Source organism: Mustela lutreola, chromosome 6 (genome assembly GCF_030435805.1).
Source record: "Mustela lutreola isolate mMusLut2 chromosome 6, mMusLut2.pri, whole genome shotgun sequence".
NCBI classification, from domain to species: Eukaryota; Metazoa; Chordata; class Mammalia; order Carnivora; family Mustelidae; genus Mustela; species Mustela lutreola.
Genome location: NC_081295.1, coordinates 69,032,745 through 69,051,491, shown reverse-complemented (window position 1 = coordinate 69,051,491; position 18,747 = coordinate 69,032,745). Strand labels below are relative to the sequence as shown.

General features: G+C 37.2%; 1 protein-coding gene across 1 annotated transcript in view; it reads right to left on the bottom strand.

Moving 5' to 3' along the window:
- MOXD1 (monooxygenase DBH like 1) overlaps window positions 1–18,747 on the bottom strand; it is a 91,881-nt gene that overhangs the window by 64,763 nt on the left and 8,371 nt on the right. Inside the window, exons 2-4 of the mRNA XM_059177528.1 lie at window positions 5,030–5,176; window positions 3,235–3,402; window positions 3,027–3,110 (exon numbers count right to left, since the gene is read on the bottom strand). Of these exons, the coding sequence (XP_059033511.1) occupies window positions 3,027–3,110; window positions 3,235–3,402; window positions 5,030–5,176 (399 nt within the window). The remainder of the gene's footprint in view (window positions 1–3,026; window positions 3,111–3,234; window positions 3,403–5,029; window positions 5,177–18,747) is intronic.

Sequence of the window (18,747 nt, the reverse complement as noted above, 5' to 3'; positions counted from 1 at the left end):
TGACCAAGTGAACCACCCAGGTTTCCCTATTTTTACAATTTAAATATTTTGGATTTATTTTCTAACTAGAGCTTTCTTTTCTCTTTTTGGGTTTTTTTCCTTTTTAAGACTTTATTTATTTTTTTTTTTTAAGATTTTATTTATTTGACAGAGAGAGAGAAATCACAAGTAGGTAGAGAGGCAGGCAGAAAGAGAGAGGGGGAGGAAGCAGGCTCCCTGCAGAGCAGAGAGCCCGATATAGGGCTCGATCCCAGGACCTTGGGATCATGACCTGAGCTGAAGGCAGAGGCCTTAACCCACTGAGCCACCCAGGTGCCCCAAGACTTTATTTTTAAGTAATCTCTTCACCCAACATGGAGCTCGAACTCACAACCTAGAGGTCAGAAGTCACATTCTCCCCCAATTGAGCCAGCCAGGCACCCCTTCTCTTTTTTGTAGACCTTGAGTTCATTTCTAAGTAAAATGTTTCATAATACTTAACAACCTTTAAAATGTTTCAGGGTTTAACAAGCTCGGGAACCTATTCTATAAATGGTATTCTTAAGTAATAACAGAATTTTAAGTTCCAGCCACCAACCCTCTGCCCCTGCAGCTCCCAAATTTTGTATAACCACTCCTCTCTCCCTCAAATCCCCTTTTGCTAGGAATAAAGAACTTTCATCATCTTATAGAACTCCAGATACTTAATACATGCCCACATATCTGAGCATTACTATGATAACCATGAGATGGTTATCATGTCTTTGATGGAAAATGAGTAAGTGTCCTACTTCGAGAGTTGGAAGATATACTGACTCCCCTTAAGAGCAAATTCGTTTTTCATTCAACTTAATTATTAACATTAATAACAACTAAAAGGGGCACCTGGGTGGTTCAGCGGGTTAAGCCTCTGCCTTCAGCTCAGGTCATGATCTCAGGGTCCTGGGATCGAGCCCTATATCGGGCTCTCTGCTCAGCAGGGAGCCTGCTTCCCACCCCACCCCCTGCCTGCCTCTTTGCCTACTTGTGATTTCTCTCTCTGCCAAATAAATAAATAAAATCTTTAAAAAAAAAATAACAACTGAAAATAAAAATGCATTGATGGGGGCACCTGGGTGGCTCAGTGGGTTAAGCGCCTGCCTTCAGCTCAGGTCATGATCCCAGAGTCCTGGGATCAATCCCCAAAACAGGCTCCCTGCTCTCCCTCCTGCTTGTGCTCTCTTTCTCTGTCAAATAGATAAATAAAATCTTTTTTAAAAATGCATTGATGTAAGTAGTTAAGGGCTTCATATCCTATCAATTAACATTTGCTGAAAAATGAATCAGGGACCCATTTTATGAAACATTTGCTTTCATTTCTGACCCTATAGTTTTTTACATTTGTCCCTTAAGCTGAGTTCCCATTAAATTTACTGCAAATGACACACAGTACAATATGACACAAAGTATATATAAATATACCATTCTCTTTCCTGAGAAAGGCTTTTCACTGGCATAATACTGGCCTTAGGCACAGTATTAAGGCACATGGAGGAAACAGAAAATAACATTGCACAGAAATAAGTGTCTCATTTGAAGTCTTCTAATTGCAAAAATACTCCACAAATATTTAGGACTACTTAGTAATTCAATAAACATTCCCTCAACCTGCCCCTCTTGTCTCTGTAAGTAGTTATGAATCATATGTACAAACAAAAGCCAGCTCTGTGCCTCTGGACAAATATATTAGTAATTAACAAATTTAATTCACGTTATAGAATGTACTCAGTGTTTCCATTTCTGCCAAAATGTTTTGAGGTTAGCAGGGCAGTGTTACAATGGATCACCCTTTACAGACGAAGAAGCCAGGGCATTACCCCAGCACTACTTACCTGAGAGCACAAAATTAGTTCAAGAAACAACCTGTGAGTCGAGCCCATATACTTCCTTCTGGATTCTAGAATCTACAGGTTTGCTCCTTTCTCACATCCACACTGCCTTGTTACATGGTCTGGGGGCTGGCGAAAAGCGGATGACGTCGGCTTTCTGAATGTTTAGAGCATTTGTATCACGACTGAATTCTATGTTCTTCTTTCCTGTGTCTAGGACACTTCTCCCAGGTTCTTCGAATGCATGGGCTATATATTCAGGCTCTGTGGAACTACCACTTTCTAGCACAGAGCCAAGGACGTGTAATCCCTCAAAAATACTTGTTCGTTCACTAACCACATGCAAAAGTTTTGGGAGACTATTTCTGGTAGAGGTGGGAAGCCACAGGCAAAGTGGGCTTCTTTCTTACCCAATTCTGAATTTTTTAATGTTGTGGGAATCCACTCATTTTCCTGTTTTCAAAAAAAATCACTATAAAAAACATTTTTTTGACAATATCCAATATTTACAATGAAGCAGACATTTTTAAACAATATTGGTGGGGAATGTAATCTTCCTGTATATAACTTATTGATATGCAAATGTATTATTTAAATGGAAACTCCAGCAATTCCAACTGTACAATGTTGCCTAAGAAATAACCAGTGTTGGGGTGCTTGGCTGGCTCAGTCAGTTAAGTGCCCGACTCTTCATTTTGACCCAGGTCATGATCTCTGGGTTGAGAGACTGAGCCCCCCCCACCCCTGTCAGGCTCCCCACCGAGCATGGAGTTCTGCTTGAGATTCTTCCCCCTTAATCCTTTCCCTCCCCCTCTACTCCTCCCTACCCTACCCTATGTGCCCACGTGAATGCGCTCTCTCTCTAAAATAAATAAATAAAAAAAATCTTTTTTAAAAAAGAAAAGAGAAATAACTAGCAGTGTTCAAACGAATCCCCCAACTTTTAGCTTAAAATGTAAAATTAGGAGACAAAAATCAAAATCCCAGCTACAATCCAAGATTTCTCTCTAAATTCAGTGACTCCCAAGACAGGGTGTGAGTCAGATAAGCCAGTTCTTTGTTCTTGAAATAACTTTCACATACTTGAAAATCATTTCAATTTTTTAGTCATTTTCATTTTGACAACAATTTCTCCTTCATTCATACATATTAAATTTAGCCTGTGATTGAGTCACATACCTTTATTACATGATGCTTTTCTTGGAACACAGGAATCTTAAACATTTGGCACCAATAAGTTGTACCTTTGTTTGGGATGGGGACCTGTCTTAATAAAAAGGGGAAGGGAACACAAAGTCACACTATTAAACACAGCAGTGTAAGTTAAAAACTCTTACACGATTTCAATAAACCCACCCTTCCAGCCATAAAACCTGAAAAAACTTACGTCCTGATTCACCAGGTCAAAGTATCGTAAGGTTGTAGATAACACGTTGGTTTTCTCAGGATTCAACAGTCGTAGACTCTTGGTGCCACGATTAGAGTTATGGTACTTGGGGCCGGCCTCTCCCACATCTTCATGGTGGTACGCCCAGATCACTCTCACAGTGCTCTCCTAGGGATCACACAGGGGTATCATTACGTCTCATGAGAGCCCTGTCCTAACCACTAAGCTGAGTGTAGAGAACTCTATTGGAAGCCAGATAGAGACGTGAAGAAAAGAGAGTAATGACATTTGGAGTCCTCAGTATGGTCTCTAGGATTAATTGTCAATTTGATTAAGTCATTAAGTTTCCAAATAGACAGCTTTCTTTTTGGAAGAAACAGTCTCTCTCAGCACACAAGATTATGTCTTCTGAGAGAGCAAAGAACAACGGACTCCGTGGTTATCCTTTCACACGCATGACAACAGTCAATAATCTTCACACCAGGTCTGCAAACTAGCAACTCGTAGTTACCAAGCAAATACTCCTGTTCAGATGCAAGATTCTATAAAATTAAAACCTGTTTTTATGCCATGCAACATTTTAGGGAAAATAAACAGAATGAAAATTAAAACGACTTTCCAGATCAGTACCTTTACATTCATAATATATTTTTCCTAGGCACTAGCCCGGTCATGTGTATGAACTGACAGAAAGTGCAAACACAGGAAGAATTTCTGATTTGGGGTTTATTATCCTAGAATCTAGCTTTAGTCATTTATGAATCTGGGAATTTCCAAGGGACTAGGGTGTCCCAATGAGGGAAAGTACTGTCAGGTGAAATTGGTTTCCATTTAGCAAACAAGAGATTGCCCAAGGGGAGCTGGAGTAGGGAGGGGGAGGGCTTGCTGAGGTGTGAAGAAATTGTTCAGTCCTCCCACAGATAAAGGTGTTTTTGCCAGATCTTTGTAATAAGAACTTTGAAAATAAATAATAAAGCAAAAGCTATTTATTTTAAAAGCTATATTCTTTCTTAATATGTCAAATGACTATAATTATTTTTCCAATTAAAGTATAATTGCACTGTATTATTACATAAAAAGTGATCCATGTCTTTGCATGTGTTCTTTTTCTTCCTCTTTGACTCTTTACACTAAATGTTAATCAAAACTGTTTCAGATTTTTACATTCCCATCTTTGAAGCTTTATCAAATAAAAAAGATAATTTGATTGATCTATACAGAATGAAATCGATCCAAGAAATTCATGAAACTTCCTAAGTACCACATGAATTATATACTGTCTAAATATTCAATTTGCATATGCATAAAGATATTAATGTTTGCATGAAGTCTGACAATAAAAAATCTTGTATAAAATGTTGGTAGCAATTTTAATCAATCTGCTATTCATCTCGACTCTAGAAATTTACAAAAATGAACCAGTCACAAATCAGGTGAATTATGCCCTGATATTCAGCATCATCATCCCCTCTTGTGTAATATATTTTTTTCCAACCTTTATCTATTGTGGATTCTCCAACTTGATATAGAAAAAGCTAGAACTCTTACAGATAAAATCACACTCACTTTAAATGGCCCTTCAAAATGTGAGATTCAAAACAAAAATGGCTTTCTTCAAATGTATAGTCTTAGATTTTCTGTGGTTTCTAAAAAGATTTCAAAGGTACTCTAAAACAGACTGTGTGACTTTGTTTGCAAAGGTTATTTTTAAATATTTGTTCCTTTTATTCTGCAGTGTTTCACAACCATAAATGCACAGTATCTTCATGCATGCATTCTCACATAGGCTCCGTACCGTTATACTCTTGTCATTGATGTCACATGTATGCAGCTCTCTGGTAAATTCAATTACTGTGTGGGTGCTATTTTCCATGGCATATTCCAAGTGGTAATCTTGTTGAGCATCTTTTTTCAACTCTCTATTTGCATTTGTAAAATAATCCTGTGGAAAATATGGGAAAGAAAATTAGGACATCCCAGATTCAGAGTGAAAAGAATTTAGATTAGGAATATTTATAGGACCTTAAAAAAGTGATTTGGGGCTTGCTTATTACAAAGTCCTCTATCTACAGTCATTTCTATAGTCCTGGGAGTTTTCAAGGAGCTGGAGTATCCCAACTAGGAAATCAGTTCCCTATGAAACTGAATCGTATTTGGACCTCAGGCGCTCTGGGAAAATGTGATATGGATTTATGGTATCATAGAGCATTGAAAGGGATGGAGTAAACAGACATCAAAGATCACCTAGTACTTTTCCGTCATTATACAAATGAAAAGAGGAACTTCCACACTGTGAAACAGCTTGCTCCAAAGTGAATTGACTAGATTGGGACAAAGATAGAACCAACCCATGTAGAACCAACCCAAGGAAAGCCCTTTTCCACTGTTATCCCAGTTGGGGCTTCCCATCACCGCTCCTAAAAGCAAAGAGGCCCCAGCTAAGGATACAGGTCATTTCAGTATGTGCTGTAATACCCAATGCTCATTAAAATGAAATGCAGTGGAAAAGAACGGAAAGAAATTAAACTCATTGAATTACAAGATATTGAAAAACTGGGGAAATTTTGTTTATATGGATTAGCGATGATTTTTGTACTAAACTTAATCAGTGGTAACTTTTGGGAGGCAGACAAATGCAACAGAGAGGTCGTGGGCTTTGAAATGAAATGGCAAGAACCTGACCCCTGGCTCTACCTTAAATAGCCTCGGAGAATTGTTGAAGTCAAACTCTGTGAGCTTTTGTTCTAACATTAGTGAAAAGGGGGGATAATACATACCTATTTATGGATTTTGAAAGATAAAGAAATGAGGGGAAATTGCCTACAATGGATTACTGCCCATTTAATGCTAATTTCCTTTCCCCTTTTCCAATGCAGTTTGGTTTTTATCCAAAATATTTCCCTAGACCATATACCATTTACTTACCCTATTTTACCATTTGCCTACTATCTTACCACTTGGCCCTTACTAATATATTACTGTATTATAAAACTCATGGTGCTAATTCTCATCACTTCTAGAAGACACCAAGTTGGCCTTAATTGTCCTGGCCTTTCTGTGCATGAGAATATTTTATTTTTAATGAGCCATAAAAGGCTGATTTCAAAAATGCATGCTGAAACATAATTACAATTATTTTTTTCCTAACATTAAAATTGCATTTGAAGAAATGATCACTACGCTTAGATAAATAAATAAATAAATAAAGTACACCAGGAAAAAACCTTAAATGGTAAATGTCACACTCAAATGGATGACATCTGGCATTTTTATTCCTAGTACCTTTTTGAGGTAGCTATCGAGTATGTGTAAATTTGACATCCCGAAATTTTTTTAAACCCATTATCAGTGATGCACAGAGCCTAACTAACCCTTTTTCACCCTCACGGCAACTACAACTCACTGAGCACACCCCACACACAAGGCTCGGTTTAAGCGTGTATTATTACGTGCACACGCATTAAATCATTTCCACCTTCACATCAGGTCTATGAGATAAAACCAGTTTCCTCTTTCACAGACAAAGATACGAAAGCGTAAGAAGGTCAAGCATTTTGCTCAGGATCACGCAGTTGGGACGCTGAAAAGCCAGTATTCAAAGCCAGACTGTCTGACTTAAGTCTGTATCCTTCTCCACTATTACACGCTGTAGTGGCCGCTGCTGGGAAGTCTACAGAAAATATCTACTTTAAGGTTTTTTTGATTGTTTGTTTTTACATGAAACGTTACTTTGCTGCTGCTAAAGTTGGGGGCTGTCAAAATATTTATTCTGAGAACCGGTTGTAACTGTGAAAACAATTCAAATGAAGTATTCCAGTCATATTGTGATCCTCCCACTTTTGATCACACAGATTTTCAATATGTGGGTGAAATACCAATGTCCAGAGACAGAGAGGGATTTGGATAAACGGAGCCTTGATACTGAGTTCACATTTCATGTCACGACTCAAGCAGTCACAGTTTTTGCAAACAAAAAGAACACGAAACAAAATGCAATGAAGAGTAGAATAATTATCCCAGTCTTGCAAATATGTTTCCAAACCCATTAATCCCACAGAATATCCAGCTGGCTCGCCAACTTTCCATTCCTTCTATTCTCACTCACCAATAACAATTCCTTCAGCTATTCAACGTTTTTCTGACGTTTCAGATAACTTAGCTGTGAGAAAATGGGAGAAACTTCACTCAGGTCTCCCTGAAGATCCACTGCATGCACATCTATGCTACATCAACTGCTGAGGGTTCAATATTGTGAAAAGACAGGTGATGGTTAAGTAAAAGATCTAGGCTTCTGGCAACATGTGATTGTCTGAAAGATGCTGGTTATCTTCAAACTTATTGGGGGAAACATGAATGGATTTTATTATAACTGAAATGTGAAGCAGCCCTGTAATTCCATTTTATTTTCTCCACATTCTCCAGTTCTTAAGGCCTATTTTGATACATGTCTTCAGATTTGAGCCTACCATAGCTTAGCTATCAAGATAGTATTATCAGTTACATGTTTTCTTGAGCTAGGCCCTTCCTAATGCTTAGAAATGCACATGTGAATCTCTTATTGTATTCTCAGGAGGCCTCCTGAGACAAATATTAGAATCCTCTCTCTTTAAGATGCCAGTATTTCCCCACTCTCAGCTTATGATCATGCATCTCACTTTAAGAGAATTTCAGTTATGATACATGACAGCTCATATCTTGCCTTCTTTCTATCCCAAATAATATTCACTTTTTGGAATCATTAAAAAAATACTAATCTAAAAGAAAAGCAGGAGAGAGATATATAAAATAAAGTATAGATGAGACAAGAGATGCAAATGAAATGAAAGGGAAATATTACATTAGATTCTATAGGCATTAAAAAGTTAATAATATTATGTACACCTAGACATAAGAAACTTGGATAATTCAGATGTGAAATAGGCAAAGTTTGAAAGACATAAACCAGCAAAATTCATTAAGGAAAAAAGATACTCTGAACAGCCCTACAGTGTACTCAAGGGTAAAAACCTTCCTACAAAGAAAATTCTAAGCCAAGTTTCTTTCACTTGGAACTTTACCAAATATTTAAGGAAGAGGTAATATCAACCCTTCACAAAGTCTTCCAGAAGATAAAGACCACAGAGCACTGCCCAAATCATTGCTTGATGCCTGCCTTACCCTGATATCAAAATCAAAGACATTACAAAAATACGTATTAGCAAATAGAATTTAGTGATTTTTTTTAAAAGGATACTATATCATTATCATGCAGAGTTGGTTCAACATTATAAAATCAATCAATGCAATTCATTACATTTAAGTCTAAAAAAGGAAATCACAGAATCATCTTAATACATACAGAAAAACCATTTAAAACATTCATTTAAGGTAAAATCTCTCAGCAAACAGAAGGGTACGTTCTTAACCTTATAAAAAGCATCCATTAAAAAATCCTACAGAAAACATCATAGTTAATGATGAAAGTCTAAATTCTTCCCCTAGGTTTGGGGACAAGTAAGTCTTGGGGAAAAGGCAAGGATGTCCACATTTCTCACTTCTGGACAGCCCCACTACTGACTACTTCTGACAGTTTATCTCTACTATTCCCATTCTCTAAGCATAAACATCAAATTCTGTCCCTGACATTATCTCCTGTCTTCATATTTCATTCTTTGGGAATCTCATCTACTCTAGGCATTTCCAATCACTGCCTTCCTTCAGTATCACATATCTAAAAGTCTACTGGATAACTCCACTTGGAAGTCTTAGTATCATTTCAGAGTGCAATATAACCAAAATTGTATCCACCCTTTGTCTCTAAGACTTGTTTTCCTAAATTTCTTTCAGTATCCTGCCATTCTCCCACTATCCAAATTCAAAATGGCAGTCTTCTTTAACTTCTTCCTCTGTTACTCACACTTCCACAATCCTATCAGTTCCTCCTTGGAAAAAATATCCCATCTTTTACTTCTACTCTATTACAACTTCTTCTACCTCACTTCAGAGTATCACCTGTATTATTTATGTCAGAATCACTCTCAGTGTGTCACTGTATTTTATTCAATGGTCTATAGTACAAAGTTCTATAATTTAGATTCAAGTTTTTCTACAGTTCAGCCTAAACTGGTTTTTCAGAGTGTCACCATTAACCCTGCCACATGGTCTCTATTATCTATTTATTATTCCCCTCAAATTCTGCCTTTTGCTCTCTCCTAGCTTTTATTCACACTCTTCTCTATTCCCCCTACTCTCTTTACTCCACTGAGAAATCCTCCCCACTAAATCCACTCACTGAAACTTAACTCCAGTGAAACACTTCCTTCTCTTCAAGACTCATGACTCTAGCTCCTCTATGAAGTTTTCTTTGATCATTCCAACTGGAAGTGATCATTCCCTCTTAGAATCCTTACTCCTCTTTTGCATTCTCATGGAACCTGCAATATATTCTAGATAAAAATTATCTTCTCAACCATGCAGTAATTGCCTGGAAATAGAAAGCTAATCTTATCAATCCAGCTATAAATTTGTACCTTTAATATAGTTGTTTGTGCTGTAAATGGAACAAAAAGAGAGAGACGGATTATTTTCTCAATTGTTCTCAATTACATTTACATATGGTTAAAATCGGTGTGGAATGTGTTTAACCAGATGCTAGCAGGAGTTTGAGCTGGCATGATCTGCCACGCAGACACATCTGGCCCTGAAATCTGGGAACGTTTTTGTGACCTTTTAGCCCCTAAATGGACATGAATCTTATGAAACTGACATCAGCATTCAGAGAGAAAAAAAAAAAGTTGATGCATGCAACAGCTCTTTGAAATCTTTTTACACTTAAAGGGCATTTCCTACCTATTTTAAAGAAATAAGGCAAAAACAATAACAAAAAAATGCAAAAAAAAACCCACAAAAAACCCCCCAGATCTAAGAGAGAGAAACCATGTTTCAGAATGTTTTCTCCTGTGAATTTATATCCTGAGTTACTTGCATACTGCAGATGCTTATTAAATATGTATAGTTTTAAAGGAGCATCCTGCTTTCCTCTTGCTAATTCTAAATTATTATTATTTTAAAATCATTATTTCAATTAATTATATAAATTATTATATAATTAATAAATTATAAATTATAAATTTTTCCTCTAATGCTAATTCAGGAGCCATCATCCTATATGAACATCTTGGTGGTATGGAAATAGTTTCACTCAGGGGAATAAAATTATTCCCTCCCAACACCTTCTTTCTTCCTTCAACCTGTATTAAGAAAATACATGAACGAACCCAACACAGTCTTAATGGGGTCAATATTTTAAAATAAAGAAAATGGTATATGGCAAACCTTAAAAGTGCAATGAAGTACGCCAGAAAGAGAAAGAGGTTAAAGAAAAAAAAATCTGAGTCCCAAATTCCCTATCATTCAACTGTTCTTGCCAGGAGGAAGAAAAGAAGGAAGGGAGGGAGGAAAGAAGAGATGAAAAGAAAGCAAGTCACCCAAAGAATAGTCAATCTTGAAAATCCTTCATGCAGATTGGTAAATCCAATAAAGTACTGCTCAGTGAGTTTAGCAGTTTCCTGACAGTTTGATAAAGGACTACATGTCACCTGACTGGATAATTACATGGAATCATTATTTTGTACTATTATCTTCTTGGAGGAAAAAAAAAAAAAACACAGAAAACCCCTGCAGAATGAAATTGACATTAAAACATCAACCGGTTAAGAGCCTGAAAACCAATAATATAATCTACAAATGTATAGTCACAAAGCCAGACTGTATAGTACTTATGTTTATGAAATTCCCCGAGATAACTTGGACAATCTGATTTTGACCTTTACAGTTAGAACAGGATGACACATCTTTGCCCCCATTCCAGGTCCCATTTGGCAAATACAATCAGATACATCTCTACTGAGCATCCGTGGTAAAGGCCATTTCTCAGCCATCTTCCTATAGTGCTCAATATTCCAGCACTTTTACAATAAAAATAGGAATACTGATCACAGTGCACTCTCACAGTCAGGGTCAGATGCCGCAGCCATTATAAATATCTAATTGTATGATACATAGTGCATATAGTATAAATTAACGTAAAATACTGATAAATAAAAAAAAATAGGCTCCAATTCAGTGTCATTAAAAATTGATTTTATGAGGACAAGAGGATTGAGGAGTATTCAAAGATTCATGATTCTGTATAGATTTTGTAAAAGTTTAAAAATAAAATTTGAAGATCTTTTAATTATGTCAATGTGCAGAAGTCATTCTTTACATTTATTCAGTTTTAATGTTGTAAAGTGAAATGTGAACTTATGTTACTCTAGCTAAATGGCTTTATGTGAATTTTTTTTTTAATTTTCTTTATTTATTTGACAGAGAGAGCACACAAGCAGGGGTAATAACAGAGGGAGAGGGAAAACCTTGCTCCCTGCTGAGTAAGAAGCCTGATGCTGAGGCGCCCCTTTACGTGGATTTCAATCATATTTGAACTTAAATATCTACGTTAAGATCAACTTCAAAGGGGGCGCCTGGGTGGCTCAGTGGGTTAAAGCCGCTGCCTTCAGCTCGGGTCATGATCCCAGGGTCTTGGGATCAAGCCCCACATCAGGCTCTCTGCTTAGCAGGGCACCTGCTTCCTCCTCTCTCTCTGCCTGCCTCTCTGCCTACTTGTGATCCCTGTCTGTCAAATAAATAAATAAAATCTTTAAAAAAAAAAATCAACTTCAAGGTGCCTGGGTGGCTGAGTGCTTTAAGCATCTGCCTTCAGCTCAGGTCATGATCCCAGGGTTCTGGGATCAAGCCCCACATCATGCTCCCTGCTCAGCAGTGAGTCTGCTTCTCCCTCTCCCTCTGCCTCTGTCCCTTGCTTGTACTCTCACTCTCTCTCTCTCTCAAATAAATAAATAAATAACCTTAAAAACAAAAAAAGATTAACTTTAGTAGGAATTGCCATGAAGGTATCATTTTCTGCTTTTTATTGTGGATTATTATTTTAATCAGGTGCTTCATTGTTTTACCTTTTAAAGATAAAATATTACCTGTTATCCTTGAAAATCTGAGTTGATAATTAGATTTCAGCAGTAAAGTTAATCTGCAGTTGTGTCATAAAAATGAAACATGTTCACACAGGATGTTTTGTCTTTTGAACACTAGGCTTTGAAAAAAAAGATGAAATATATCATTGAGATTTCAAAATGCGGAGAGCAAGAGAAAAGTAAGTCAACCCTCACCTCCGTTGGCTTTTATCACCTGGCATGATAAGCACGAGTCCTGACTGTCCTGACTGCCACTTTAAAACTAACATCCAAAAGCTGGCTTTGGAAATCGGCATGATTGCTACGATCTCTTGTTAAAAAACATGATTACACAGATGTTCAATTGGTTCTTTCTCATTGTCAGTCTTTTTTCTCTCTCTTGAATAAAATCTCTGCAACAGAAAAGAGCTTTGACTGATACTGTGGTAAGCAGGATGAAGTAAAAACTCTTCTGGGTGTAATAAAAGATATGAATAAACCCGGTTCAGCCTGGAAAACTGAATGTAAGCACAGCTGCAGGGGAACCTTGAGAAAAATGTTACCATCTGCCATCACTTTCTTCAACAGGTGCTTGTCGTTTTTCCTTCTTTTCCTGAATCTCAAAAGCCTTGTGACTTCAAACATTTCTGTTTGTGATATCAATTTCTATAAGTATTACAGTGGTTTAATAATATTGGTAGTGTAATAATAAATATTTTTGTGTTAAAGAGAATCTTTGATCCCCAAAATTCATAAGCTGTATAAACAAACTATATAAACATAACCTTCAAATTTCAGGGTAAGCTGGTTTTAATAAGATATTTCTTCACTAATCTTAGAAATCAGGGCAGAATGTCAAAACACAAGGAGCTTGCCTTCTAGAAACCACTTCAGATAAAACTGAAACTCTTTAGGTCTAATAAGGGATCTGTTAAATAGCTACTGGAATACCAAAATAGGAACCCTGTTGGCTTGCGTTCCAATAAGGGGCCCACCTGAGCAATCTGTTTGTTCTTTAAGTGCCACCTTCTGAAAATACACATCCTGCATTTTCCCCTACAGCCAATCATCTCAGTTCAGTTTTCACATACAGTAATTTAATACTTTGCTATAATTATAGAATTATCAGAGATAGAATATAAAATTAACATTTTTATTCTTTAGGTTAACAATAAATACCAATGGGGGAATCAAGCAATTTCAGGTTTTATCATAGAAATAAGATATTATTTTACCTTCATCTTAATCCCCCATCTTAGTTTTTTAACATTTTAGAGGACTTCTCTTAACTACCCATGACCACTATACACAAGAAGTAAATTTTGAGAAGAAAACTGGCTCCTTCCTTCCTCCTTCTCTCCCTCCCTCCTTTCTTTCCTTCCTTCTTCCCTTCCTTCTCCTTTCTTCCAACACAAATTTCATTGAGCAACTAGTATTCCTCAGCCCCTATTGTAGGGCTAAAAGCACATAACTATACAGGATAGCATGCAAAGTCCATACTCTGATCAAACTTATAGTTTAGTTGTGGGGAGGGGGAAGCTGACAATTTAAAGATTATTTTTAATAATAATATAACCAAAATGTTTAGACATCAGCCACAGCTACTTCTTTCAAGATATGTCTCCGAAGGCAAAGGAAACAAAAGCAAAAATGAACTTTTGGGACTTCATCAAGATCAAAAGCTTCTGCACAGCAAAGGAAACAGTCAACAAAACAAAGAGGCAACTCACGGAATGGGAGAAGATATTTGCAAATGACAGTACAGAAAAAGGGCTGATATCCAAGATCTATAAAGAACTCCTCAAACTCAACACACACAAAACAGATAATCATGTCAAGAAATGGGCAGAAGACATGAACAGACACTTTTCCAAAGAAGACATACAAATGGCTAACAGACACATGAGAAAATGTTCATCATCGTTAGCCATCAGGGAGATTCAAATTAAAACCACATTGAGATATCACCTTATACCAGTTAGAATGGTCAAAATTAACAAGACAGTAAACAACATGTGTTGGAGAGGATTTGGAGAAAGTGGAACCCTCTTACACTGTTGGTGGGAATACAAGTTGGTGCAGCCACTTTGGAAAACAGTGTGGAGATTCCTTAAGAAATTAAAAATAGAGTTTCCCTATGACCCTGCAGTTGCACTACAGGGTATTTACCCCAAAGATATAGATGTAGTGAAAAGAAGGGCCATCTGTACCCCAATGTTTATAGCAGCAATGGCCACAGTCACCAAAATGTAGAAAGAACCAAGATGCCCTTCAATGGACAAATGGGTAAAGTAGATGTGGTCCATATAAACTATGGAGTATTATGCCTCCATCAGAAAGGATGAATACCCAACTTTTGTATCAACTTGGATGGAACTGGAAGAGATTATGCTGATTGAAATAAGTCAAGCAGAGAGTCAATTATCATACGGTTTCGCTTATTTGTGGAGCATATGGAATAACACAGAGGACATGGGGAGATGGAGAGGAGAAGTGAGTTGGGGGAAATTGGAGGGGAGATGAACCATGAGAGACTGTGGACTCTGAAAAACAATCTGAGGGTTTTGGAGGGGCGGGGGGTGAGAGGTTGGATGAGCCTGGTGGTGGGTATTATGGAGGGCATGCATTGCATGGAGCACTGGGTGTGGTGCATAAACAATGAATTCTGGAACACTGAAAAGAAATTTAAAAAATAAATAAAAATTTAAAATATATATATATAATCAAAATGTTTAGATAATGAATACTTAAAAAAGAACAAAACAGATTATAGAGAGTGACTGGAAAGCCTTCAGGCTGAGTGACTAGAAAAGTCACTACTGAGAAAATGATACTTACTCTGAGAAATAAACTACAATTATGAGCCAAACAAAAGAGGTTATGGAGGAAGCAGATTCCGGGAAGAGAGGGCAGCAATGAGAAAAGACCTGAACAGGGGTGGGCATCCGGTTTGAGGAAGCAAATAAAAGCCAGGTGGCTGAACTATATGGCGCCCAAGAGAGATGAACAGAGATCAATGGAGGTCCCAGAACTTATGATTCCTTATAGGTTGTGTAGGGAGTTCAAATTTAATATGAAGCTTATATAAAAGTCATTTGAGCTTTAAGCAGCAAGTGACATATTCTGATTGACACAAAAAAAGTGTGTGTGTGTGTGTTACTGTGGTTACCATGTAGAGGATGACAAGAAGGAATAAGAGTGGTGGTCAGAAGACAGGAGTCATGAGGCACTTGGGTGGCTCAGTCAGTTAAGCGACCAACCCTTGGTTTCAGCTCAGGTCATGGATCTCAGGGTCATGAGACTGAGCCCCAGGTCAAGCTCAGGGGAATCTGTTTTAAGAAGTTCTTCTTCTGCCCCTGCCTCCAGTAGTGCACACGTGTGTGCACGCTCTCTCTCTCTCCTCCCAAATAAATAAATAAATCTTAAAGGGAAAAAAACAAAAGAGAGATAGGCTGTCATTCAGTGTCCGGGTGGTCTGTGAATGATTGGTCATAGTAAAACTGAAGGGAAGGAGGCAGGTTTTTTACTTAGCTTAGAGGAAAAGTCAACAGAACCTGAAGATGTATTTCATATGTGGGGTGAAGGAAAGAGAAGGTGAAACAAAGACTCCTAAGCTTTGACTGGAGCTACCAGGAGGTGCCATTTACTAAGACTGGGAAGGCTGGGAAAGAAAGATGTTGAGGGTAACGAGGTTAAACTTGAGGTGCCTACCTAGACATCATTCTGGGTGGGAAGGTCAGGAGACCGAGAATATGCAGACTGGGAGGAGATAAATCAAAATAAGGTCACCATCAAGTTTCAGAAACTCACCAACTTCACAATCATCTTCCCTCTTGAAGCCCTCCAAATTCTTCTGAGTATATACAAGTCAGAAAGCATTTTTTTAAATTCAGATTTTAAATTTCAGATTTCAATTACACATTCATGACACATAATTCAAATATACTGAAATATACACAGTAGGAAGATGAAATGCTCCCATACCCACTGTAATGGGACAGTACACACAGAGACAGGACAACTTCTGAGACAGAGTGAAAAACAACATAGACAGTTTCCAATATAGTTACTAATATCTTCTTTTCTATTGAGTTCTTGAATAATCTAAAAGCATGAATGTGTTATTTTTAATATCACACTAAAGCTGGAAGACAGCCTGAAAGTCACCTGATCTCAGCTCCTACCAAAGGAGGAATTCTCTCCAAAAAAAATTTTTTTGAAGACTGATTTATTTCTTTGAGAGAGAGAACATAAATGTGGGAGGGGCAGAGGAAGAGGGAGAGAGAATCTCTTGCAGATTCCCCCCTGCACCTGGAGCTCAATGCAGGGCTCCGTCTCATGATCCTGAGGTCATGACCTGAGCCAAAACCAAGAGTCAGACGCTCAACCAACTGTGCCACCCAGATGCTCCTCTCTCAGAAATATTTTTAAAGAGATGATTATACAGTATTTAATACCTCTATTGAAAAGCTCATGAATTTACAACTTCACAAAGCAACTCATTCAATTTCAAGACCTCTCATTGTCAGAAATGTATGTTATACTGAACTAAATAAAATCTTCTACTCTTTAATGTATTAATTGGGTCTTTTCTTTTCCTTCTGGAGCCTAACAGAGAGCATCAAATCCATATTTTTTGAGGAATACTGTCCACTACTCAAAACAAACAAACAAACAAACAAAAACAAAAAAATGATCACATCTTTTTAATCACTTTCTCCAGGCAAAACATTGACAGTTCTTTCCCATTACCCAGGGAATCCCAGCTTCCAGAGATTTCAATCATGTTTATAATCCTCTTTTAGATCTCTTAAAAATGTTATTCTGAAAGTTACCTTCTGATGTGATTAGCCTAGTACAGAGTACTCTGACAATATTACCTCCCTTCATGTAAACAGTAGAGTTTATAGGCTAATATTGCATCTATGTGTTTAGCCAGCACATATTCTGAGTTTAAAATGACCTAATATTTAGAACTTTTCCATATGAATTCTAATTAAGTTCAATTTTACACATTTTATATATACACAATTAATTTTTTAACCAGGTGTTTAACTCTATGTGTATTGTCAGTGAATTTTTAACTTTTAGTTTCTTTTCATTCTTTTACTACATTACCATCTTTGAGTCCTCATCTTGTAGTCCAATGTAACCAGTCTGTTATCAACGTATTTTCGATATGAATGTTTAAATATCCATGATTATGCCTAATTCAATTTTTTTGTCCATCTCATGCAAGAAATGAGAAACTCTGCCAATTGCCTTATTATCATTCCGATGTGCCATGTACTTAATACTCCAACCACAAGTCCAGCAAACTAAATGCAAAAGAAAATGCAGTCTTGTTAATGTAACCTGTGTTTACTGAAACTATGCTGGTCTCCGGTCATTAATGACAGCAAAGTATTCACAAACCAATTGCTTATAGTTTTTCCTCTAATTTTCTTAAACACTGCTATCAATATCCCCCATCTCTATATTGAGCACATAAACCTTTTCCCCACGTTGAAAAGCTGCCACATTTGTCTCCATGTCATCTCCCGCTAATTCTGACATTTCACTAATTGCTTGACCAATTATAATAGTATCTTGTATTTAAGTACTTTCAATGTGCCACATAGTTTGCTTTCTTAAGCAAAATTAAATTCCATTTAATTCTCATCAAAACCCCATGCTTTAGATATCAGGAGTCCCTTCTTCATAAAGGAAACTCACTTAGAGAGGCTAAGGAGTTTGCAGGGACCCAACATCCAATAAGCAGCAAGCAGTGCCGGATTTACACCAAGAATTCCTGCTTTTAAGTGTTCCTCAGTTACTCTACAAGCACTTCTTGAGGACCTGTCATGCACATGGAATTGCTGTCTGGTACCTCGGGAAGATGTGGCAACGTGGACAGTCACCAACTTGTAAATGTTCCATCCATACCCTAATAAAATACTAATTATCTACCACTCCACTACCATTCCTCCTCTCCCTTCTGCAGTGGTAACTTCAGGGCATTTCACTGCTTACTAGTAACCTCGGAGAACAGAGGAAGGAAGAGAGAGGATGTCTATTTACGTAACTGGAAAGACACTTGAGAATTTTTCCTAATACACAGGGAGTCCCTTTTGTTACTATTAATTCTAATAAAAGATTTTAAAGTAGAACATTTTTCTTGGCTTAAATGCGGGCTGAGAATTATCTGAAACTTTTGTTTATTAATGTTCCTTTGATGCCTTGTAACCATATATAACTTGTGAATTTTAGACTCTGTGTGGGCAGATATTCCTGTTGCCTAGAAATACAACAGCTAGGACCAACTGACAAAAGGTGTACAGAAATGATAGAAAGCTAGGAGAGGAGAGATATGTTGAAATACACCACTACCCACATTCCTTCCATTGCTACTCTAGTTTCAGCATGTAAATCTGAAAGAAAGTACTTGGGAATTATCAATAACATGTCAAACTCATCTTAGAAGCATTTCCATTTTAGGGGAATCCAGTTTGTTCCTCTATTTTATAAAACATTTTCCCGTATCCAG